The sequence below is a fragment of the Scyliorhinus torazame genome, chromosome 2 (assembly GCF_047496885.1).
Source record: "Scyliorhinus torazame isolate Kashiwa2021f chromosome 2, sScyTor2.1, whole genome shotgun sequence".
NCBI classification, from domain to species: Eukaryota; Metazoa; Chordata; class Chondrichthyes; order Carcharhiniformes; family Scyliorhinidae; genus Scyliorhinus; species Scyliorhinus torazame.
The window spans coordinates 175,766,514-175,791,901 of record NC_092708.1 but is presented as its reverse complement, the minus strand read 5'-3'; the positions used below and the strand labels follow the sequence as shown (position 1 = coordinate 175,791,901).

Below are 25,388 nucleotides of genomic sequence, written 5' to 3'. Positions count from 1 at the left end.
TACGGAGGCCACGCAATGAGGCGGAGAACCGCTACAATGATGCCCATGTAGCGACAAGGGGAGTGATCGAGAGGTGCTTTGGCGTGCTGAAGATGCGTTTCAGGTGCCTGGACCTCTCTGGGGGCGCCCTCCAGTATCGGTCAGATAGGGTCGGCCGCATCATTGTGGTGTGCTGCGTCCTGCACAACATCGCCCAGCAGAGGGGCGATGTGCCGCAGGCAGAGGAGGGCAGAGTGGAGGAGCAGCAGGAAGAGGCCCAGTTGCACACTGGGGGCAGACTCACCTGGGGCTGAGGTAAGACCACCCCTCACACACACACTTGCGCTCAACTTACATGACACCCCCGCACACTTTGGACAGAGCACAAAGGCAGCTTCTGTAGGTGTAACATTGACTTTAATAACCAAAGGAGTTCATGCACGTGCCCGAGCCCCTAAAACTCATCTGTGCCCTGCACTCGTGCCAACTTACTCAGTGTCTAATTGTTTGGCCTTACGGGCCCTTTGACTACGTCTACGTGGTTCCCCAGACGGTACAGCAGAACTGGAGGTGGACTCCTGTGATTCCTGCCCTCTGACACTGGATCCCTTTGGCGGCCGTTTCCTGGGGCGTCCTGGCCTGAATGGGCCAGGCTGCGGCCCGGGCGACTGGGATGGTGAGCTGCCAGCCTGTCCTGCCCGTTGCCCACCCGATGCACCTGGGACGGAAGGGGGGGTGTCCGAGGTGTCGCGGTGTACCGGGACCTCCCCTACAGAGGGAGCCGGGACGGACCACACCACCTCCTCCTCCCTCGGGGTGCCCGATGGCCCCCAGGCCTCTACATGGGTGGGGGATGCGAACAGACTGGCCATCCGACGCCCCCCCAACATCTGGCGCTGCCAGTCCTGGAGGCCCGTGCTGGTATCGACAGGGGTCTGCAGGTTTGCAGCCATGGAGCCCAGGGTGTTGGCAAACCCTGTCTGTGACAGTGCGACTCCGGCTCGCACATGGCCACTGGCGCCAATGCCCTCAGCGATGGCCTGCAGAGACTGGGCCATGTCCTGCTGAGACTGGGCCATGGCCTGCAGAGACTGGGCTATGGCGTTGAGCGCCTCTGCCATCTGGCGCTGGCACTGGCTCATGGCCTCCTGTGAGAGGGCAGCCATTTCCTGGGCCACAGACGCCGCCTGCACGGAAGGCCCCAGGCCTCGCAAACCGGTCCCCATGTCTGACACCGTCGCACCCATTGCCTCCACCGCGGACGCCACCCGTGCGGTGTCAGCCTGGGTGGCACGCATGACCGGCACCACTCCCAGCTCCTGGACGCGGGTGGACTCCTCCACCTGCGACCGCAGCCGCCGCAAGCCGCCCGTCACCCTCTTCGCTCGTCTCCGGGTCGGTGGTTGCATCGGATCTATGTGTGGGTGTGGTAACTGCAGGAACCCGGGATCCATCTGGGCGGCAGATGTTCGCTTGGGCTGGGCTGCCCTCCGACCGCCCGGTCCCTCTGCTGCTCCTACCTCCACCTGCTGTACCGGGACGGCTGTGTTGTGCGCACCAGTGAGTGTACCAGACGCCTCATCACTAAAGTGCCCAACCGTGGTGAGTGTTTCTGCGATGGTGGAGGGTGTTGGTGACAGCAGTGGCGTTGTGTCGTGCTCTTCATCCCATTCTGAGTCCATGGCACTTTGGGGTGGGGGTTCGTCTCCACCCATCCGCTCTGACTCACTGTCCGGTATTTCGTCTTCCTGGGTAGTGCTGTCCCGGGTAGGGGTGTCCTGGGTAGTGCTGTCCCGGGTAGGGGTGTCCTGGGTAGTGGTGTCCTGGGTACTGGTGTCCTGGGTAGTGGTCTCCTGGGTAGTGGTGTCCTGGCTCGGATGTGACGGGGGCCTGTGGCTGCCCCCCTCATCGCTGGGTGGTCGCTCCCGCACGTGACGGGGGTGTCGTCTCCCTGTTGCTCCAGGTCTCTCCGTCTCCCATGGTGTGCGAGGGGCATCTTGCGGGCGTCGCATGCTGGAGGGTGCGGGTCTCTCCGTCTCCCGTGGTCTCCGAGGGGCATCCTGCGGGCGTCGCATGCTGGAGGGTGCGGGTCTCTCCGTCTCCTGTGGTCTCCGAGGGGCATCCTGCGGGCGTCGCATGCTGGAGGGTGCGGGTCTCTCTGTCTCCCGTGGTCTCCGAGGGGCATCCTGCGGGCGTCGCATGCTGGAGGGTCCGGGTCTCTCCGTCTCCTGTGGTCTCCGAGGGGCATCCTGCGGGCGGTCTGCATCTGCGGGGATGGGTGCCTGGACGTTTGGTCCTGCGATACACAATGAAGCATGCATGGTTAGACATCAGGCAGTGATCAGGTGATACGGGGAAGGGGGGATATGGGGACGGGCTGTCGGTGGCTCACTCGCTAGTACGCCCCCGACCTCTGCATCAGCAACCTCCCGGTCCTCAGGTCCGCCAGCCAGTTCCAGGGCCCTTTCCTCGTGTACGGTCAGTGGCCTCTCATCAGCGGGCCATCCTCCAGTCCTCACATGCTCCCTATTGTTGTGTGCGCGCTTCTCCTGTGGGGGGGGGGGGGCAGGGGTAAAAGGCAACAGTGTTAGGCAGGTATATGAATGCACGCCATCGGTTGCGCGTGCATTGCAGAGGTTAAGGTTAGGGCTGGATTCACTTGGGGATATGGGGGATATGGAGGAGGGGGTATATGGGGGAGGGGGGGTATGGGAGAGGGGGGATATGGGGGAGGGGGGATATGGGGGAGGGGGGATATGGGGGATATGGGGGAGGGGGGGATATGGGGAGGGGGATATGGGGGAGGGGGATATGGAGGATATGGGGAGGGGGATATGGGGGAGGGGGGATATGGGGGAGGGGGTATATGGGGATATGGGGAGGGGGATATGGGGGAGGGAGGATATGGGGAGGGGGGATATGGGGATATGGGGGAGGGGGGATATGGGGAGGGGGATATGGGAGAGGGGGGATATGGGGGGGATATGGGGGATATGGGGGAGGGGGGATATGGGGGAGGGGGGATATGGGTGAGGGGGGATATGGGGGAGGGGGATATGGGGGAGGGGGGATATGGGGGAGGGGGGATATGGGGGAGGGGGGATATGGGGGATATGGGGGAGGGGGATATGGGGGAGGGGGGATATGGGGGAGGGGGGATTTGGGGAGGGGGATATGGGGGATATGGGGGAGGGGGATATGGGGGAGGGGGGATATGGGGGATATGGGGAGGGGGGATATGGGGAGGGGGGATATGGGGGATATGGGGGAGGGGGGATATGGGGAGGGGGGGATATGGGGGAGGGGGGGATATGGGGGAGGGGGGATATGGGATTATGGGGGAGGGGGGGATATGGGGTAGGGGGATATGGGGAGGGGGGATATGGGGAGGGGGGTTATGGGGGATATGGGGGAGGGGGGGATATGGGGGAGGGGGGATATGGGGGAGGGGGATATGGGGGAGGGGGGATATGGGGGAGGGGGGATATGGGGGAGGGGGGATATGGGGGATATGGGGAGGGGGGATATGGGGGCGGGGGGATATGGGGGATATGGGGGAGGGGGGGATATGGGGGAGGGGGGATATGGGGGATATGGGGAGGGGCCGGAGACTATCGACCCATTTTTCCGACATGACGCAAGTCGGATTTGCGCCGTTTTTTGCGCCGATCGGCAACTTTCCGCTGATAACGGAGAATTTCGCCCCAGGTGAGTATAGGGATTCAGCAGATAGTCATGGAAACAAGACTACTTTATTCTTGTACTCCAATCCCCTTGTAATAAAGCCGAACATATAACTTGCTTTCCTAATTTCAAACTTCAATACATTACTCTCTGTCTCTTAATAAGATTGTATGTAGCTGAGACCCCAGCCCTGATCATTGAATCATAGAATCTATGGCATGGAGACAGGCCCTTCGGCCCAAACTGGTCCATGCCAACCAAAAAGCCCATCTAAGCTCACCCCATTTGCCCCATATCTCTCTAAACCTTTCCTATCCATGTATCTGCCAAATGCCTTTTAAATGGGGCTCGTTTAGGACAGTGGGCTATGACTTGTGATGCAGAACAAGGCCAGCAGCGCGGGTTCAATTCCTGTACCGGCCTCCCCGAACAGGTGCCGGAATATGGCGACTAGGGGCTTTTCACGGTAACTTCATTGAAGCCTACTTGTGACAATAAGCGATTATTATCATTAAATGTTGTCAATGTCCCTGCCTCAACCACTTCCTCCGGCAGCTCATTCCACATTTCAGCCACTCTTAGCAAAATTCATCTGGGGCCATGGTTTATTCCATCGCTCAAGCAGCCATCTTTAAATGGCACTCCGATCAACACTGAAATTAAACTTTCTCCATAGACACAGAGGACCCCCCCCCCCCCCCCCCCCCCCCCCCCCCCCCCCCCCGCCGCCGTACAAGCATCAGGATCGCACGCCACCAACCTCTGCAAGTCAAATCAACGTAGAACTTTCTCGGTGAATGGTAGGACCTTAGGGAGTATAGTGGAAAAGAAGGACCTTGGAGTTCAAGTGCACGGTTCTCTAAAGGTGGAGTCACAGCTAGATAGGACAATGAAGAAGGCTTTTGGCATGCTGGCCTTCATCAGTCAGGACATTGAGTATTGAAGTTGGGAAGTTATGTTGCAGTTGTGAGACCGCACCTGGGGTATTGTTTTCAGTTTTGGCCTTCTTGCAATCGGAAAGATGTTATTAAACTGGGGTCAGTGCAGAAAAGGTTGACAAGGGTGTTGTCAGGACTCAAGGAACTGAGTTACAGGGTGAGATTGGACGGGCTAGGACTTTTTTTTCTTTGGAGCGTAGGGGACTGAGTTGCGATTCTGGTCTGAAAACGCAGCTTTGCATCTGGATAGATACATGCTGATTTTCAGTCACAGCCTGACACTCTGACAAATTATGGGAAAATCCCACCCTATATCTGTAGATTATAGAAACCTGCTCCACATAAGGGTCACAATTTTCTGGATTTCTTGGGCGCGATTCTCCACTCCCACGCCGGTTGGGAGAATCGCCTGGGCCGCCAAAATTTCCGGGGACGCCGGTCCGACGCCCTCCCGCGATTCTCCCAAGCAACGGGAACGGCCCGGTCGAGTTTCGCGGGCCACAGGCCGGAGAATCGCCGGAGACACCCAAAATGGCGATTCTCCGGCACCCCTGCTATTCTGAGGCCTGGATGGGCCGAGCGGCCAGGCCAAAACGGCGGGTTCCGCCCCGGCGCCGTCCACACCTGGTCGCTGCAGTCGTGGGCGGTCTGTGAATGCTGGGGGGGTGGCCTGTGGGGGGGGCGAGGGGGGATCCTGCACCGGGCTTCACCTGCAATGTGGGGTGGCCCGCGATCAGTGCCCACCGATCTTCGGGCCGTCCTCTCTGAAGGAGGACCTCCTTCCTTCCGCGGCCCCGCAAGATCCGTCCCCCATCTTCTTGCGGGGCGGATTTGGACAGGACGGCAACCACGCATGCGCGGATGACGTCCGTCATGCGGCGCCGGCCGCGTCATCTATGTGGAGCCGCTTTTACGCGGGCGACAAGGCCTGGCGCGGGTAGATGACGCGGCCCCGATACTGGCCCATTGTCAGGGCCTGAATCGGTCAGGACCGGGGCCGTTCCGCGCCGTCGTGAACCTCAACGGCGTTCACGACGGCGCGGCCACTTCGGCGTGGGAGTGGAGAATCCCGCCCCTTATGTCTACTGGACCAATGCCACTGATGTCAGTGTTGCACCCTCCTGCACTCTAATGGAAGGCAGTCAATTAACTGGCCAAGTCAGAGTTCACCATCCAATTAGGGAAAATGGGCAAGAGACAAGGTTGACTGCGCAATTGACAACCCTACACTTAAAAGGATGTTGGCAACCTGTGTGCCCCCAGGTCCAGTACTAAACTGATTCCCTCCATAATGGGTGGGACGGTAGCAAAGTGGTTAGCACTGTTACTTCACAGGATCAGGGACCCGGGTTTGAATCCCAGCTTGGGTCACTGACTGTGTGGAGTCTCCACGTTCTCTCAGTATCAGCGTGGGTTTCTTCCGGGTGTTCCGGTTTCCTCCCACTAGTCCCGAAGGTCGAGGACATTGTATGCTTTAATCACTCTCTTTTATCATGCCCTGCCACCTTCAATGATTTATGCACAAATACATCCAGGTGCCTCAACATCCCCTTTGGAATTCTATTCTTTATTTTACATTCGGTAGAACTTTCAGATTTTTAAAAAAGTGCCGTCTCAGGTCGGAAAGTGGAGTGAAGCCCATCGGCGGTTTGCTGGCTTTTATCACCATATTTTTAAACTAATTGGGAAAAAAGAATGAAAGGGCGGGTCCCGCAGCATTATTCCGGTGGGGTGGGCCAGCAACAGATTTCTGAAAGATTGGGGAGCCTTTTTTAAGAGCGCCACGATTTAAAAAAATATAAACACCAATATGGGCCGCACAGTAGCATAGTGGGTAGCACTGTTTCATCACAGCACCAGGATCCCAGATTTGATTCCCGGCTGTGGTCACGGTCTGTGCGGAGTCTGCACGTTCTCCCTGTGTCAGGGTGGGTTTCATCCGGGTGCTCCGGTTTCCTCCCACAAGTCCCGAAAGACCATAAAACATAGGAGCAGAATTAGGCCACTCGGCCCATCGAGTCTGCTCCACCATTCAATCATGGCTGATATTTTTCTCATCCCCATTCTCCTGCCTTCTCCCCATAACCTCTGATCCCCTTATTAATCAAGAACCTATCTATCTCTGTCTTAAAGACACTCAGTGATTTGGCCCCCACAGCCTTCTCCAGCAAAGAGTTCCACAGATTCACTACCCTCTGGCTGAAGAAATTCCTCCTCATCTCTGTTTTAAAGGATCGTCCCTTTAGTCTGAGATTGTGTTCTCTGCCTCTAGTTTTTCCTACAAGTGGAAACATCATCTCCATGTCCACTGGAGTCCAAATGGAATGGTTCCATGAGGTATTTGTGCCATCAGGCACTGCCAGGGTACTGTGCCAGTTGGGTTCTGTTCGCCAGTCCCGCTTTTTACAAAACCTGTTGTAAACCCCGCCTGAAATTCTCTACATGGGGGATGATACAGCAGGGCGGCCTGCTAAATATATAGTAATATATTAGGAGATTCCAGTCACTGCACGACAGGAACCCTGTTAAATCATCAGTGGGGAGGGATGGAGGGGTTGGGGATATTCGAGCGGGGAAATCCCACCGGTATGAAAGCCGCTTTGGGATTCCCCAATGACTCACCACCCTGCCGCCATTCCCATCCGTCGAAATGGGGGCGGAAAATCTCAACATTGTCTTTCAGTGTTCTGCCTACCAAAATGCATCACTTCACAATTCTGTGCATTTGAGCTTCTAGTGCCATGTTTCTGTCCAATCTACTAAATTGTCATGACCTTTTCAAGTTCTACACTATCCACCATTCACAATGTTTCCACGTCTTCTATGGTCTGCAAGTTTTGAATTTATGCACTGTACACCAAGGTCTAGGGCATTAATATATATGAGGAAGAGCACTGGTCCCAACACCAGCCCCTGGGGGACTCCACTATAAACCTTCTCCAGCCTGAAAAATATCCATTAACCACTGCTCCCTGTTTTCTATCATTCAGTCAATTTCTATCTGTGTTGTTACTGTCACTTTGATTCAGTGAGTTTCAACTTTGTTCACAAATCTGTTGTGTGGCACTTTATCAAATGCCTTTTGGAAGTCCATGTACACCACATCAACAGTATTATACTCAATAACCATCTCCGCTACCTCAAGTTAGCTAATTGTGATTTACCATTCTGGATTCCCTTATTTAACCTGCAATTGCCCAATTAATTATTATTTTATTCCCTAATTTATTGTTTCTAGAATCTTCCCCACCACCAAAGTTAAACTGACGGACCCCGTGTTGCTGGGTTTATCTTTGCCCCCCCCCTTTTTGAATAAGAGTGTAACCATTTGCAGTTTCCCAGTCTTCTGACATCACCAAAAAAGGAAGCCTGAAAACTGTTGGCCAGTGCCAGTGTTCCTGTATATCCTTCCCACTAGTTGGTAGCCACACCAAACAACGTGACTACACCAAACAATGGAGTTCCCCTTTTTTTGTTCCTTGGCTCCAGCCAAATCCATCTGTCTTCGACCCACCTGATACACCCTCTCTCTCCAGCACTGTGCTTAATCAATACCGCCACCTTTCCTTCCTTTTGTGGAAACCTTGGCCGTGATTTTCCAGCCTCCCCGCAACGGATTTTCCCGCGGCAGAGGCGACTCGCCATTGACCGCTGGCCCTTGTATCAAGAATATTCAATATTCAGCTCTGCCCTACTTTAAGGCAGGTCTCTATAAAAGCCACTGCAACATATTTCCCCATGGTAATCTGCACCTGTAATTTACCAATCTTATTTACCACACTGCATATTCACATACATGCAAACCAATTCTAACTTAGACTTTATTTCTTTCGATTACCCTAAACCCACCCAATAACTTACTATTTCCTATTTTAGTGCTATCTATTTGGTGCACTCTGTGTATTCCTCTCTGAGTGGGGCAGAACAGTGGCACAGCGGTTTGCACAGTTGCTTCACAGGTTCGATTCCCCGCTGGGTCACTGTCTGTGCGGAGTCTGCACGTTCCCCCCGTGTCTGCGTGGGTTTCCTCCGGGTGCTCCGGTTTCCTCCCACAGTCCAAAGATGTGCAGGTTAGGTGGATTGGCCATGCTAAATTTCCCTTAGTGTCCAAAAAGCTTAGATGGGGTTACTGGGTTACAGGGATAGGGTGGAGACGTGGGCTGATGTAGGGTGCTCTTTCCAAGAGCAGACTCGATGGGCCAAATGGCCTCCTCCTGCACTGTAAATTCTATGATTCCATGATTCTATATTACTTCCTAGTTCCAGAACACTCGCCAAGTTAGTTTAAACTCTCTTCATTAGCACTAGTAAAACATAACACAAGGAAATTGATCCTAGCTCTGTGTATGGCCTGTACTGGCCCCATCTCCCACTGGTCCTAATGAGCAGCATGGTAGCATAGTGGTTAGCACAGTTGCTTCACAGCTCAGGGTCCCAGGTTCGATTCCTGGCTTGGGTCACTGTCTGTGCGGAGTCTGCACGTTCTCCCTGTGTCTGCGTGGGTTTCCTCCGGGTGCTCTGGTTTCCTCCTACAGTCCAAAGATGTGTGGGTTAGGTGGATTGGCCATGCTAAATTGCCCTTAGTGTCCAAAAAGGTTAATTGGGGTTACTGGGTTAAGGGGATGAGGTGGAGGAGGCGTGTGCTTGAGTGGAGTGCTCTTTCCAAGGGCCGGTGCAGAGTCGATGGGCCGAATGGCCTCCTTCTGCATTGTAAATTCTTTGAATTTACGAATCTATGATCCCAGGAACCTAAAGCCCTGCACTATCGTCCCAGTAATACATTCATCTACTTTATCTTCCCATTTCGATATGCACTTATGCGTGAGCCGGGAATAATCTAGAAATTACTATTTTGAAAATCCTGCTTGCTAATTTCTTTCCTGGTGCCCTACATTCTGGCCGCAGGACCACATTCTTCTTTCTGAATATGTATTGGTACAAATGTGACCACAACTATTCATTTCCCCAAATAGGGTGCTCTGCAGCCACTCAATTACATCCTCCAAATGGTACCATGGATACACCACACCGCCCTGGATTCACGTACACATGAATGCAGCTGCCTGTGGCTCACCATTTGCTGCCGGCGGGATCTTCCGGTCACGTCATTTTGCATGGCTCGCTCATCCCGGGGATGCCACGGCAGTGATTGACTTCAGTGGGACTGGAAGATCAATTCTTTTGGGAGTTGGGATTTTCATATCTACCGTGCAAAATATCTGTCTGCACTGGTCCAGAAAATATGGTATGACTGGAGTAATTATTCATTACAAAAATATGCAAATTTCATTGGGTAAGACTTTCTCTGATACAAGCAAAAGTCAATGTCAGGTAGGAAGAGGGGGGTTGAGCCTGCCAACGGTAATGAGGGTTTTTTCTGCCATATAGCACATGACTGAAGAAAAATAATGCAGACAGGGATTTGATGTCATATCTCATACGCCCGCCTCGCCATTACTACTGCAACTCCCCGTTATAGTATTCCGCCACGTAGGCAATTCTCTCCTGCCACCAGTGTGACAACAGGTTTTGGTGTACTGGTGAAGAGAACCACTGGGGACGCACAGCTGAGTACAGCCTGCAGAGGGGAAAGGATCATGCCCAGACAGTACTGGGTACTGCCAGGGAGGGGCTACCATTGGGAAGGTTTAGGCTGGGGGAGTCCCCTGGAGGAGGGTGGGGAGTGGAGGTTCATGTCCATTGGTGGGGGGAGGGGGGTCCCTTTTATTATTGTTACCTGATGTTGCGGGACCTGTCCCTCCTATCCCCCCCCCCCCACCCCTCCCAAAGTGTTTGAAAAAATGATGGGAAAACCGCAAGGCAGCCTCCTGCTTTTCCCACCAGGGACAGTACTTTGCTGTCTGAAAATTTAGAGCCCCTTCCCCCCCGCCCTGCGGTGGGATCTTCCAGTCCCACCGAATGGATGTCGATTAATATTCCTCACCCGTGCTGTCATCGGGGAACCTGCAGAGCGGGTCATATTCAGCAGGAACAGAAGATCCCCCCCCGGTGGGAAGGGCTGGAGAATTCCACCCTAAGTATTTAATTTTAGTTCTCCTCAGCATGGGTCTGGAGGTTTGCCCCTTGGTGGATATTGGATGAGTTGGCAAAGAGAGTGGTTGGCATGAGTTGAGACAAAGTTGGCATGGTGGCTATGAAGGATCATGGGGCAGAAGTATTGGAGCATAGGTTGGCATGGAGGACATGAGGTGCTGTAGGTGCTCGCAGGGGATCTAGGCTCACACAGAGCATCCCCTCTTCACTGCTTCCAGGGGTGGCAAACCCAACTTTCATCAACACCCGTAGCCCCGGAATGAAAATGAGAACATCCAGGTGCTTTCTTCTGAGCCGGGTTTGCAGAGTCATCTGTACATAGTCCCATGTGCAGGCTTCTCTGTCCCTCCAACCCCTTGAAAATTGTTCCATTTAGTTCATATTGCTTTATATTCTTCCTCGCAAAATGTATTACTTCAAACTTCGATATTAAATCTGATCTGCAATGCATTTGCCCATTTCGTAAGTCTAGGTGCTTATGTTACTGTCTTCCTCATTCTTTACAACATTTCTAAGTTTTGAGTTGTTTGCAAACTTTGAAATTAAGCCCCATTTTCCAGAGACTTGAGCTGGGATTTTGCACTCCTGTTATATCGGGCATGAATGGCGGCGGGAGCACAAAATCCCGCGAGACGCCCAGATCATGTTTTGCGTCAGCGGAATGTCCCGTCGCGATTGTTCCACCACCCGCTAGTGACGTAACGGGATTCCTGCTGATCAACATCAGGAGCCCCATTCGAATACATTTTAATCTAATTACCAGGCCTCTACACCTGATACGGATACCAAGTGGCCAGACCCACCAAAGAGGTTCAGGTGAGCACATCACTCAATGGGAAGAGGGTCCTGCCTGGGTAGTAACCTGGCACTGCCCTTCACTAACATTTAATCTACTCTAAAAATGTGTAATTCACACATTGCGAGATAAGGCCCTTGCTCCAGGAAATATAGTGTCTGCTCCTTTGTCTTTATACCATCAGCTAATGAGAACAGTTTTTCGTTGTCTACCTCATGTAAAGCTACCATAATCTTGTACACCTCAAGCAAATCTTCCCTCAATCTTCTTGTCTGCAAGGTGAAGAACCCCAGCTTCTTCAACCTTATCTGGCAGGTAAAATCCCACATCCCTGCAACCATTCTGGTAAATCTCCTCTGCATCCTCTCAAGGACGCTCGTATCGTTCCTGAACTGTGGGGACCAGAACTGGATTCAATAATTTAGTTGCGGCCTAACCAGAGCTTTTAAAAAGGGTTCACCATAACTTCCTTGTATTTACATTCAACACCTTCATTTCTGAGTTCGAAGATGACGGGCGAAATTCTCCGGAAACGGCGCGATGTCCGCCGACTGGCGCCCAAAACGGTGCCAATCAGACGGGCATCGCGCCGCCCCAAAGGTACGGAATGCTCCGCATCTTTGGGGGCCGAGCCCCAACATTGAGGGGCTAGGCCGACGCCGGAGGAATTTCCGCCCCGCCAGCTGGCGGAAACGGCCTTTGTTGCCCCGCCAGCTGGCACGGAAATGACATCTCCGGGCGGCGCATGCGCGGGAGAGTCAGCGGCCGCTGACAGTTTCCCACGCATGCGCAGTGGAGGGAGTCTCTTCCACCTCCGCCATGGTAGAGACCGTGGCGGAGGCGGAAGGGAAAGAGTGCCCCCACGGCACAGGCCCGCCTGCGGATCGGTGGGCCCCGATCGTGGGCCAGGCCACCGTGGGGGCACCCCCCCAGGGTCAGATCGCCCCGCGACCCCCCAGGACCCCGGATCCCGCCCATGCCGCCTTGTCCCGCCGGTAAGGTAGGTGATTTAATTTACGCCGGCAGGACAGGCAATTTATCGGCGGGACTTCGGCCCATCCGGGCCGGAGAATCGAGCGGGGGGGGCCCGCCAACCCGCCGAATCTCTGGTGCCGGAGACTTCGGCAACCGGCGGGGGGTGGGATTCACGGCAGCCACCGACGATTCTCCGACCGGCGGGGGGTCTTCCGCAACTGGTGGGGGGTCGGAGAATGTCACCCCACATATGCTTTGTGAATGTCTCTCTCAATTTGTCCTGCAATCAGGAAGAAAGTAAGGAGATCCTTGTAAGGGCAAAGTGTGCCTATTATTACGCCATGTTGGCAAATATTTAGCAAAAGGCATTGATATAAAAATTGAAGAGATATTGATAGCCTATGACAGAGTCTTCCATGTCTTCATTGGCTGGTGGAAACTGCAGAGTTCAGTTTCAGACCATCTAATAAATTTGAATCTCTTTATGATCTCCTTTAGACATGTGCAGAGAAGAAGCCTGAAAAAATCATTGGTGAGCTCGTGTCAATGGATTCTGCCTTGGCTTGGAATGCCACTGCCATCATTAACAGGAAAGGATTTAATTTGCTGCAGAACGCATAGGGTGGGGATTTTCGGCCCCTCTGCCATTGGGATTGTCCAGTCCCACCAAAGTCACTGGTCTTTTGTCTGGGCTGCTGAATTTCCTGCACTGACATTGCACTGAAATTGTATGAGTGTTTATTTGATTCATCACCGTGTTGTGTTTCCATCCTCATGTAACATGCCCTCATTTCTGTTACCTCAGATAGTAATTTCATTATAAACCATATTATCATAGCAATTATTCATTATGTAATTATTGTGATATTTAAACAAAGTGGAAATTCCTCACCTTCAGGTACAGCTGGTCGGATTTGGATTATCTGATCTTTACTCAATGTCCTCAGTGGTGTCTCCAGAGATTGTTGTATTGTTTCCACATTCTGCAGATCATTTACCTTGAAAAAATATTTAGGGGACAGTGAAATCTGTTGGAGTTCACTTTGGTCTGCTTCTCCTGATCCAATACTGAAAGGTGCTACACCAGCCTCTTTCAGTGCAAATGCTGCCCGACTAACATCATCGGATGACTTGCTGGCAGTGAGAAGGATCAAGAATTGCGGTACACCTTCCTCTGCTCTGCCCCCAGCAGACCGAGTAAAGATGTTCTTTGTGACATAGTCCAAGGCTGCACCAGTGTTGGCTCGACTCCCTCCTATTTGCGTGAGACCACGTATTGCGTCCTTCACACCCTGATTTGTGGTGTGGCTGGTTAAGTAGAAGTTGACTCTGGGATTATCACTGTACTGTACCACACCAACTCGGACTTTATCATTTCCAATGTCAAGGCTATTGACCACTCTGGAAATTAATCTTTGAACTGAAGGGAAAGCACCTCTGACTTTGTCTGATCCATCAACAAGGAATACAATATCCCTCTTAACACCATCTGTAAGAAATGGAAAATAAACTGTTTATTATTCAACTTTTGCCTGGATAAATGAAGCCACCATAATAAACCTCCTCAAGCATACTCTGATGATGGGCTGAAAAGCTTTTTGCTTTTTTAAACCAAAGCATTGGGCTGATTGAGAACTTTGTCAGGAAATTCTAGATTTTCCACCTGACTGAGCCTCTGCGATACCCAAATTAATTTAAGCCATTACGAGACACAGTTCAATTCTATCAACTGTGTTTCTGAAAATTATACTGATCTTGACAAGAGGGACAACATTTTTAATTTGCATCAGAGCTGGATTGGAGATCTCAGGTACTGGCATGGCAGTTTGCCTCAGGCATATTTTAAAAGTGGATGTTTCAGGTTGGGAATGTGTGAGTGGTGGCAGGGGATGCGGGTGAGGGGACAGCGGTGGGGCAGCTGTAATAACGGCTATGCTGTTAAAGCCCTGAAAAGGCCTATTAAGGCTTGTCATGAGACTTCAACTGGAACTGCCTAGCTAACAGTTGGGCCTCCGCCAGCAGGTGAAAAATAGCTAGCTTATGGAAGCAGCCTCAAAGTTTCAGTCAAGGTTAGAGGCTGGGGGTGGTGGTGGTCAGTGTTCAATCCAGTATGAACAGCTACCCATCGCCTGCGCTCTCCATAGACATCCAGGCCAGAGGTGGGCCCATTGGCATTCCAGACAGGGATTGCCCCTCTATGATGGTGGCCCAGCCACTATTACCACTGGTAAGTCAGACCTCCCACAATGGATAAATAAATATTATTGGATGGAGGCAGTCTCCCAGCAGAAAACCAGATTAGTGGTTTGTGCAGGGTCAGTATTCCATCCAGTTAGGAGCCTCCCCTTCGTGATCTGCCGCAGCTGTAGCCACTGGGATGAGAGAGGCATTGCATGTCCATTATGATTGGCAGCAATGGCCAGTTTACATTTAAAACTATTCATCATATCTTCAGAGGTCACATCCATCACAAAATGTGCAAGTTAGGTGGATTGGGAGTACAAAATTGTCCATTGGTGGGGTTGCAGAGATAGGCTGGGTGATTGCGCCTAGACTCTTTCAGAGGGTCAGTGTAGGCTTGAATGACTGAATGCCCTCCTACTGCACTCTAGGGAGTCTATGATTCTATGAGGAAGCCCACTCTCTTTCATTTATATGCTTCAACAGCCTTGAAAATTGGGCGAGATTCTCCGACCCCCCGCCAGGTCGGAGAATCGCCGGGGGCTGGCGTGAATCACGCCCCCGGCGGTTGCCAAATTCTCCGGCATCGGATATTCGGCGGGGGCGGGAATCGCGGCGCGCCGGTTGGCGGCCCCCCCCCCCCCGGCGATTCTCCGTCCCGCTGCTAGAATTCCTGTCCCGCCGGCGTGGATTAAACCACCTCTCTTACCGGCGGGACAAGGCGGCGCGGGCGGGCTCCGGGGTCCTGAGGGGGGCGCGGGGCGATCTGGCCCCGGGAGGTGCCCCCACGGTGGCCTGGCCCGCGATTGGGGCCCACCGATCCGCTGGCGGGCCTGTGCCGTGGGGGCACTCTTTTCCTTCCGCCTTCGCCACGGTCTCCACCATGGCGGAGGCGGAAGAGACTCCCTCCACTGCGCATGCGCGGAGATGCTGTGAGCGGCCGCTGACGCTCCCGCGCATGCGCCGCCCGGCAAAGTTATTTCCGCGCCAGCTGGCGGGGCACCAAAGGCCTTTCCCGCCAGCTGGCGGGGCGAAAATCAGTCCGGCGCGGGCCTAGCCCCTCAAGGTTTGGGCTCGGCCGCTCAAGGGGCGGAGGATTCCGCATCTTTGGGGCAGAGTGATGCCGGACTGATTTGCGCCGTTTTTGGCACCGGTCGGCTGACATCGCGCCGATTACGGAGAATTTCGCCCATTGTGTCTGCCAGCTTATTTTCATTATTAGCCTCCTGGAGGGAAAAACAAGCTGAACTGGAACAAGTATAAACTGGACATAATGGAAGCGACTAACGAACTCACAATTCTGCTTAACACATTAGGGGCGCGATTCTCCGACCCCCCACCGGGTCGGAGAATTGCCGGGGGCCGGCGTGAATCCCGCCCCCGCCGTGTCGCCAATTCTCCGCCACCGGATATTCGTTGGGGGCGGGAATCGCGCCGGTCGGCGGGAATCCCCCGGCGATTCTCGGTCCGCGATGGGCCGAAGTCCCGCCGCTGTCAACCCACGCCAGCTGGCGTGGTTTGAACCACCTTTGGGACAGCGGGACACGGCGGCGCGGGCAGGCTCCGGGGTCCTGGTGGGGACGCGGGGCGATCTGGCCCCGGGGGGTGCCCCACGGTGGCCTGGCCCACGATTGGGGCCCACCGATCCGCAGGCGGGCCTGTGCCGTGGGGGCACTCTTTTCCTTCCGGCTTCGCCATGGTCTCCACTATGGTGGAGACGGAAGAGACCCCCTCCACTGCGCATGCGCGGGGATGCCGTGAGCGGCCGCTGACGCTCCCGCGCATGCGCCGCCCAGCAAAATCATTTCCGCGCCGGCTGGCGGGGCACCTAAGGCCTTTCCCACCAGCTGGCGGGGCGAAAATCAGTCCGGCGCGGGCCTAGCCCCTCAAGGTAAGGGCTCGGCCCCTCAAGATGTGGAGAAGTCCGCACCTTTGTGGCGGCGCGATGCCAGACTGATTTGCACAGTTTTTGGCGCCGGTCGGCGGACATTGTGCCGATTACGGAGAATCCCGCCCAAGAAATCTACAATGTTCTGCCAGTTTGAGTGGTCACCAGTAGGCACCAGCACTTCTCATACATGCACCATTGCCAATAAGCTGCATCAACTTTCCCGCTTTCCCTTGCACAAATTGGATGCTCCCCTACAATGTAGCAACTGGCAACAGCTTTATAGAAACTGCAAAGAAGGTTCCCAGGATGTTGCCTGATCTCGAAGGTTGGTTATGAGGAGAGGTTGAATAAACTAGGATTGTTTTCATTGGAAAGACGGAGGCTGGAGGGAGATCTATAATCTTTGTTGTCACAAGTAGGCCTACATTAACACTGCAATGAAGTTACTGTGAAAATCCCCGGCGCCTGTTCGGGTACACAGAGGGAGAAATCAGAATGTCCAAATTACCTAACAGCACGTCTTTCTGTACTTGTGGGAGGAAACCAGAGCACCCGGAGGAAAACCACACAGACACAGGGAGTACGTGCAGACGCCACACAAATAGTGACCCAAGTCGGGAATCGTACATGGGACCTTGGCACTGTGAATTAACAGTGCTAACAACTATGCTACAAAATTATTAGAAGCATAGACAGGGTGGATAGTCAGAGGCTTGTTCCAAGGGTGGAAGTGTCAATTACAAGGGGGCACAGGTTCAAGGTGAGAGGGGGAAAGTTTACGGGAGGGGTATGTTTTTCGCACAGAGAGTGGTGGGTGCCTGGAACGCGCTGCCGGAGGGTGTGATGGAAGCAGGCACATTAGCAAAATTTAAGAGGCATCTAGATGGGTATATGAATAGGGAGGAAATCGAGGGATATGGACTGAGTAGGGGCAGAAGGCTTTTCTTTAGTTGTAGAATCATGATCGGCACAGACTTAGAGGGTCGAAGGGCCAGTTCCTGTGCTGTACTTTGCTTTGTTCTTCTTTGTTCGTTGTATATCTCCCTCTCTTTCTCTCTCTGAGCATGAATTGTTTCCCCTAAACTTTCACCCAACCCCCCACCATATTGTCCCTCTCCCTCAGTCTCTCCCCTCTCATTCCTCACCCTCCTGCTCCTGCACTCCCAAGCATTATATTGTCTTGTGATTGGCATGTTGTTTTAATGGAGTTCCGTCCAAGAGGCAATTTTATTGTCTCTTTTATTTTTTATTGCAGAAGGAATGTTGTAAAGTCACAATTTCAATAATGATTTTCAGGTGCAAAAATATATGTTTACATTCATACTGTTGTTCTCTTTATACAATTGCATGCAGACAGGTATTTACATAAAAAGAGCCAGGATCTTTTGGATGGCAGGGTTTCTCTTTGCTCCATTCAAAGAGTCAGCCGGTTACAATTTCGTCTCACTCGGGAGGAAGTCCCACCTTAGAGAGTTGTTGGCCATTCTGATTGGCCGGCAGTTCTCTACACCCTGTAGTGATAGGAGCTGTCGTGGACAGAAGAGGAAGTGCATGAAGATGACAGAGTCGAAGTCCCCAAAATGGATGGCAAGGTAAGTTTTTGGGATCCCGAGGCAGCAGACTGACGTAGAAACTGGGCAGCATGGTAGCACAGTGGCTAGCACAGTGGCTTCACAGCGCCAAGGTTCCAGGTTCGATTCCCCGCTGGATCACTGTCTGTGTGCGGAGTCTGCACGTTCTCCCCGTGTCTGCGTGGGTTTCCTCCGGGTACTCCACCTCCCACACTCCAAAGATGTGCAGGTTAGGTGGATTGGCCATGCTTAATTGCCCTTCGTGTCCAAAAAGGCTAGGCGGAGTTATTGAGTTACAGGGTTACGGGGATAGGGTGGAAGTGAGTGCTTAAGTGGATCGGTGCAGACTCGATGGGCCGAATGGCTTCCTTCTGCACTGTATGTTCCATGTCAAAGTGGGTGATTGTGGTGCTGGAGGAGGGAGTGTGAGGTGGAGTGTGGGGGGGTGGGGGGGCGGTGGGGGGGAGAAAGAGTCCAGTGGCCATGGGACTTTAAGCTGGGGGCATTCAAAGTTAGAAGGGGCTGCTGATGGAACAGAGCTGCAACCACGCTTCCCAGCCAAGGCACAAGACAATATAATGCTTGGGGGTGCAGGAGAAGGGAGGGTAAGGAATCCCAGCCAAGGCGGTTCAAAACAAGCAGGGTAGCAGGAAGTGAAAATTATGCATTCCAGGCTACAAGGTATTCAAGAAAGAGGTGAGGAAATATGCAGGTGTTATAGCCCCCACAAGGACCATGGGGAAGCAATTGTTGATCACCCCACATGACTTGTGGAGCGCAAGTTTCTCAGGCAGGAGGCAACGGCCATGCAGCTGGAGCTCGTTACAGACGATACATAGAAGCCAGTCCATAGCAGGGCCTGGTATGGTTAGTTATACCAGCAAGAGCTGGACTGGGAGGGAGTTACTGCCATGAGCAGAATATTGTATAAATAAATCTGTTCTACTACCGCTGGCTTCCTCGAGTTAATAAACTGGCGACAGGATGAAAGGAAACTCCGGACTCACTCGTGGAATCGCCTAGCCGCCCGGGCAATTACTATGCCAGAACGGGGGGGGAACGCAGGGACATGAAAGTTCAGGAGGCCACTGTTCGGTAAACAATAAGACTTTGGGCAGCACGGTGGCGCAGTGATTAGCATTGCTGCCTCATGGCGCCAAGGTCCCAGGTTCGATCCCAGCTCTGGGTCACTGTTTGTGTGGAGTTTGCACATCCTCCCCGTGTTTGCGTGGGTTTCGCCCCCACAACCCAAAGATGTGCAGGGGAGGTCGATTGGCCATGCTAAATTGCCCCTTAATTGGAAAAAAAATGAATTGGGTACTCTAAATTATTTTTAAAAAACTATAAGCCTTTGATGCAGGCCTGGAAGACTGAAGCCAGTATGCTGAATGTATGATGTACTCCGTCCAGGCTGACGGTATTTTGGGGCAAGACCGTCAGAAAGTATCCTCCTGACTGCACATGGACCCTGACTTTGGGATCACAAAACATCTAATTTACTTGGGTGCACCAGACTCCAAATCGTTTGATGAGCTGGCCGCTTTGGTAGCTGAACATTATGACCCTAAACCTTCCATGATCATGCAACAGTATAGGTTTAATATGGCGATGTGGTCTCTAGGTGAATTAGTCACCGATTTCTTGACTGACTTAAGGCATCTAGCTGATCGTTGCGAGTCCGGGGCGTCCCTCACTGAAATGTTGAGGGATAGGCTAGTGTGTTGTATAAACAACATATCCACTCAAGAGGGAGCTGTTGATGGAGCCAACCTTGGATTTGAAATGGGCCATCGAGCATTCGTTGTCCCGGGAACACACAGAGAAAGGAGTGCAGGAGTTGTAGGGGTCCATGGACTATGGCATCCAAGTTTGGCCCGCCCTCCGTTTTGAACGCCCACTGCATCACGGGGCAATGTTGGTCTGGCATGATCATCTCCAAAAGGGCAGCCCCAGAGGCATTCCACAGCTGGGTCAGGCTCTCAAAGCTGCCGCTGACTGGAAAGATATCTCCCCAAGGATGAAGCAGAAAGCCGGCCACATTGCCAAATGTGTGGTCAGAGAACACATGGTGGCCAGAGCTGCCAATGTGAATGCAGAAAATGCCATTCACAGCAGTTGCCAAGATCACCGTGAACCAGAGCCTTGTACATGGCTCTCCCAGATGAGGAGAACTGCTTGATGTAGCTGAAATTTGTCATGGCCCCGAAGGTAACACAGATCCGGGTCACATTTCAAGGAAATGGTCACCCCGTGCAATGGAAATTGACACTGAAACTACAGTCTCCATCGTGGACCATCAGACGTTTCGGCGACTCCACACAGAGATCATGATGCTGACATTGTGCAACACCAAAGCGAGGTTGGCAACCTATACCAGCGAGTCTTTGAACAGCATGGGGACCACCGATAATGCAAGGGTAGCAGTCGGTCAATCTTCACTTGATTGTGGTACAGGGACTGGGGCTCAATTTGTTGGGGCGTGGCTGGTTGTGAGTCCTTTTCAATTGGCAACAGGTATTTCAGATGGGCATCGGGAATTTGTACGACGTACTGGGCAAATACCCTCAAGTGTTCCAGGAGCATCTTGGCAGGTTAAAGGGAGTGAAGGCCCATGTCTACATGGGCCCTAATGCTCAGCCCCGGTCCTTTGGGGCAAGGCATGTCACTTATTCATTGCTTGACAGAGTTGAGCTTCGGTGCCTGAAAGGTTTGGGGGAGTCATATGCCCTGTACAATTATCGGAATGGGCTGCACCCGTGGTGCCAGTAATGAAGCCCAACAAATCTGTCTGACTCTGCGGGGATTTTAATCTCACACTGAATAGAAATTCACGCCTGTATCGGTACCTGATGCCTAGAGTGGAGGATTTGCAAGCAAAACTGACTGGAGGGTGTTCTTTTACGAAGCTTGACATGAGCCATGCTTATTTACAGGTGGAGCTAGATCCAGAGTCCAGAAAATTTGCAATAGATTGGGTTCAGTTCAATAGGAAATTTGAAAATCAAAGATAAAGGAGAAGACGGGGTGCAGGTTAACGATGAGGACTTTAAACTAGTTAAATGGGCCCTGGGCTCAAGAGAGGATAGTAAAGTCTCCAGAACAAATAATAGAAGATAAAGTATAGAAAGCAGCAGGAATCTAATTTCAGGCACAGCAAAAAAGGGGACAAGTAAACACAGGACTGAGAGAGTTGTGCCTGAATGCGTACAGTATACAACACAAGGTAAATGAGCTTGTAGAGCACATTAAAATTGGCAGGTATGATGTTGTGGACATCACAGAGATATGGCTGCACGGGGATCAGGGCTGGTATCTAAATATCCAAGGATATATGTCCTATCAAAAGGACAGGCAAGTGGGCAGGGGGGATGGGTTGCATTGTTTGTAAGAAATGAACTTAAATCAATAGCAAGAAGTGATATAGGGTGAGAAGGCATAGAATCAGTGTGGGTAGAGTTGAGGAATTGCAAAGGAAAAAAGACCCTGATGGGAGTATACGCCCCCAAGCAGTAGTCAGAATGTGGGTTGGAAAATAAATCAGGAGATAGAAAAGGCATACAAGAAAGGCAATATTACAATAATCATGGGGACTTTGTAATGCAGGTGGACTGGGAAAATCAGGTTGGTAGAGGATCCCAAGAAAAGGTATTTGTGGAAAGTCTACAAGATTTCTTTTGGAGCAACCTGTGGTAGAGCCCACGAGGAAACAGGGAATTCTGGATTAGTTAATGTGTAATGAGGCAGACTTGATTAAGGAACTTAAGGTGAAGGAGCCCTTTGGGAGCAGTGCCCACAATATGGTAGAATTCACTCTGCAGTTTGAGGGGAAGAAGCTGGAATCAGATGTAACGGTTTTACAATTGAATGAAGGTAACTACAAAGACATGACCTCGCCAGAGTTGATTGGAAGGGGAGCCTAGTAAGGAAAACAACAATGGCAGGAGTTTTTAGGGGTTATTCGGAAGCCATAACAGAAATTCATTCAGGAGCCACAACAGAAATTCACCCCAAGGAGGAGGAAACCTGCTAAGGGGAGGATGAGGCATCCATGGCTGACAAGGGAGGTCAGGGTCAGCATCAAAACAAAAGAAAAAGCGTACAATGTGGCAAGGATTAATGGGAAGCCAGAGGATTAGGAAGTCTTAAAAAGCAAGCAGGGGACAACTAAAAAAGCAAAAGTGGGGAGACGATGATACCTAATAATATAAAAGGAGATTGCAAGAGTTTTTTTCAATGTATAAAAAGGTAAGAGTGAGGCAAGAATTGACATTGTGCCACTGTAAAATGAGATTGGAGATGTAGTGAAAGGGAACAAAGAAATGGCGGAGGAACTGAATAGGTACTTTGCACCAGTCTTCCAGACACCAGTGGCATACGAGAATGTGAAGAGATTCAGGGGACAGAGGTGAGTGTAGTGGTCACCACTAAGGAGAAGATGCTGGGGAAAGTGAAAGATCTGAAGGTGGATAAATCATCCGGATCGGATGGACTACACCCCAAAGCTCTGAAGGATATATGTGAGGAGATTGTGGAGGCATTGGTGGTGATCTTTCAGAAATCGCTGAAATCAGGGAGGGTCCAAGAGGATTGAAAAATGACTGATGTAACAACCCTGTTTAAGAAAGGAGGGAGGCAAAAGATGGGAAATTATAGGCCGGTTAGCCTGACTTTGGTCGTTGTTAAAATTTTAGTATCTGTTATTAAGGATGAGATGGTGGAGAACTTGCAAGTGCATATTAAAATAGGGCTGAGTCAGCATGGCTTTGTCAAGGGGAGGTCATGCCTGACAAATCTGCGAGAATTCTTTTTTAAAATAAATTTAGAGTACCCAATTATTTTTTTTCCCAATTAAGGGGCAATTTAGCATGGCCAATTCACCTATCCTGCACATCTTTTTGGATTATGGGGGTGAGACCCACGCAGACACGGGGAAATTGTACAAACTCCACACAGACAGTGACCCGGAGCCGGGATCAAATCCAGGTCCTTGGTGCCATGAGGCAGCAGTGCTAACCACTTTGCCACCACGCTGCCCTTAAATCTGTTAGAATTCTTGAAGAGGTAACGAGGAAGTTAGATAAAGGAGAGCCAGTGGATGTGATCTGTTTAGATTTCCAGAAGAACTTTGACAAGGTACCGTACAGGAGGCAGCTAAATAAGATAAGAATCCATGGTGTTAGGGGCAAGGTACTGGCATGGGTAAAGAATTGGCTGACTGGCAAAATGCAGAGAGTGGGGAAAATGGGATCTTTTTCAGGATGGGAGCTGGTGACGAGTGGTGTTCTGCAGGGGTGTCCTGGGACCACAACCTTTCAGTTATATACATTAATGATCTGGAAGAAGGAACTGAAGGCACTTTTTCCAAGTTTACAGATGATACGAAGACATGTAGAGGGACAGGTAGTGTTGAGGAAGCAGGGAGGCTGCAGAAGGACTTGGACAGGCTAGGAGAGTGGGCAAAGAAGTGGCAGATGGAATACAATGTGGAAAAGTGTGAGGTTATGCCTTTTGTTCAGAAGGATGGAGGCATAAACTATTTTCCAAATGGGGAAAGGCTTCAGAAATCTGAAGCACAAAGGGAATTGGGAGTCCTGGTTCAGGATTCTCTTAAGGTTAACGTGCAGGTTCAGTTGGCAGCTCGGAAGACAAATGGAATGATAGAATTCATTTTGAGAGGGTAAGAATACATGAGCAGGGGATGGACTTCTGACGTTGTACAAGGCTCTGGTCAGACCCCATTTGGAATATTATGAGCAGTTTTGGGCCTCGTATCTAAGTAAGGATGTGCTTACGATCCTTGGAGAGGATCATAGGTGGGACTTTTGGACTGTGTGGAGGGGCGTGTTAACCCCCACAAGGACCACGGGGAAACCATTGTTGATCTCCATGTAGGACTTGTGGAGTGCCAGCTTCCCAGAGAGGAGATGGAGGCCACCCAGCTGGAGTTCATTATAGACTGAGCATAAAAGCCGGCCCAAAGCAGGGCCTGGTGTGGTTGGTTCTTCCAGCAAGGACTGGAGTGCCGTGAGCAGAATATTGTATATAGTTAAATAAATCTCTGATCTATTATCACTGGCTTCCTCAAATTACTAAAGCAGGCAAAGTACAAAAAGGTGCAAGAACTTACAAATAAAAATGTCAACCTTCAAATATTCTAAAATAGGTTGGGATGTTAAAAGTGTAAAGGGTAAAAGGGGGATTTGTGAAATTTGTACAAGGAATAAATATTTGGTTGGTTTGCAATAGCAAAATGAGAAGGAAATAAAGAAAGACTTGCATTTATATTCCACCTTTTACATCCTCAAAGTATCTAGAGTGCTTACCGAACAATACTTTTGGAATTGCAATCACTTGCGATCAATGGGAAACAGGACACCTTCAAAGGAAATACTGGGCTGGATTCATCACTTTTGAGACTAAGTGCGGAGGAACTGTGTCGTTTTACATGAAAAATATCGGCGCCGACCCCTCACCGATCCTGTGACCAGTGAGGGGATAGCGGCTGCGCCGAGTAAAACTCCTGGCTCCCATGAAATAAATGGGCAAAGAATGGCCGGGTCCGTGGTCTCGGATTCGCACGGCGACGACCTGCAGCGGTCGCGTCATAAAACATGGCGCCGGCCATGCGCGGATCCAACCTGTAGTGCCTCCCTGGCCACTCCCTGGCCACCCCCCAACAGACACCCCAAATCAGCAGGGCTGGTTTAGCACAGGGCTAAATCGCTGGCTTTGAAAGCAGACCAATGCAGGCCAGCAGCACGGTTCAATTCCCGTACCAGCCTCCACGAACAGGCGCCGGAATGTGGCGACTAGGGGCTTTTCACAGTAACTTCATTTGAAGCCTACTTGTGACAATAAGCGATTTTCATTTCATTTCATTTTTCAAATCCTCATGGAAGCCCCCCCACGGCCAGCAGGATGGCTCCCGCCCGACTGTGGCGGCATTAGACACAGTCCGCAGATGCCACGCTGGGTTCCCAACTGCTGAGACCACACGTTAACCACGCAGTCAGGAACTCGGCCCATCGGGTGCGGAGAATCGGGGTGGGCCTTCAGGTGACGCGCGAACGCATTCCAATGGCATGCCATTTTAGAGGGGGATACAAAACCTGCATCAAGCAGGCGCCGCCCCCGATTTCAGCGTCAGAATGGATTCTCTATCTGATTACAAAATCAGCGTCGGGGAACAGTGAATCCCGCCCACTGTTTTTTGAATACAGAATAGACACTTTGCTACCACGGCAAGGGAAGTAAGCTAGATCTCCATGATTCACTAAAAATATAAAGATTACAATGGGAGACAAAAAGGAGGCATATGA

The 25,388-nt window shown here is 51.7% G+C and overlaps 1 protein-coding gene across 1 annotated transcript in view; it reads right to left on the bottom strand.

The window, feature by feature from the left end:
• The window catches only part of LOC140393924 (collagen alpha-3(VI) chain-like), a 369,822-nt gene that overhangs the window by 179,602 nt on the left and 164,832 nt on the right, over nucleotides 1-25,388 (bottom strand). The window contains exon 12 of the mRNA XM_072480566.1: nucleotides 13,319-13,915. Coding sequence (XP_072336667.1) covers nucleotides 13,319-13,915 — 597 coding nt within the window. The remainder of the gene's footprint in view (nucleotides 1-13,318; nucleotides 13,916-25,388) is intronic.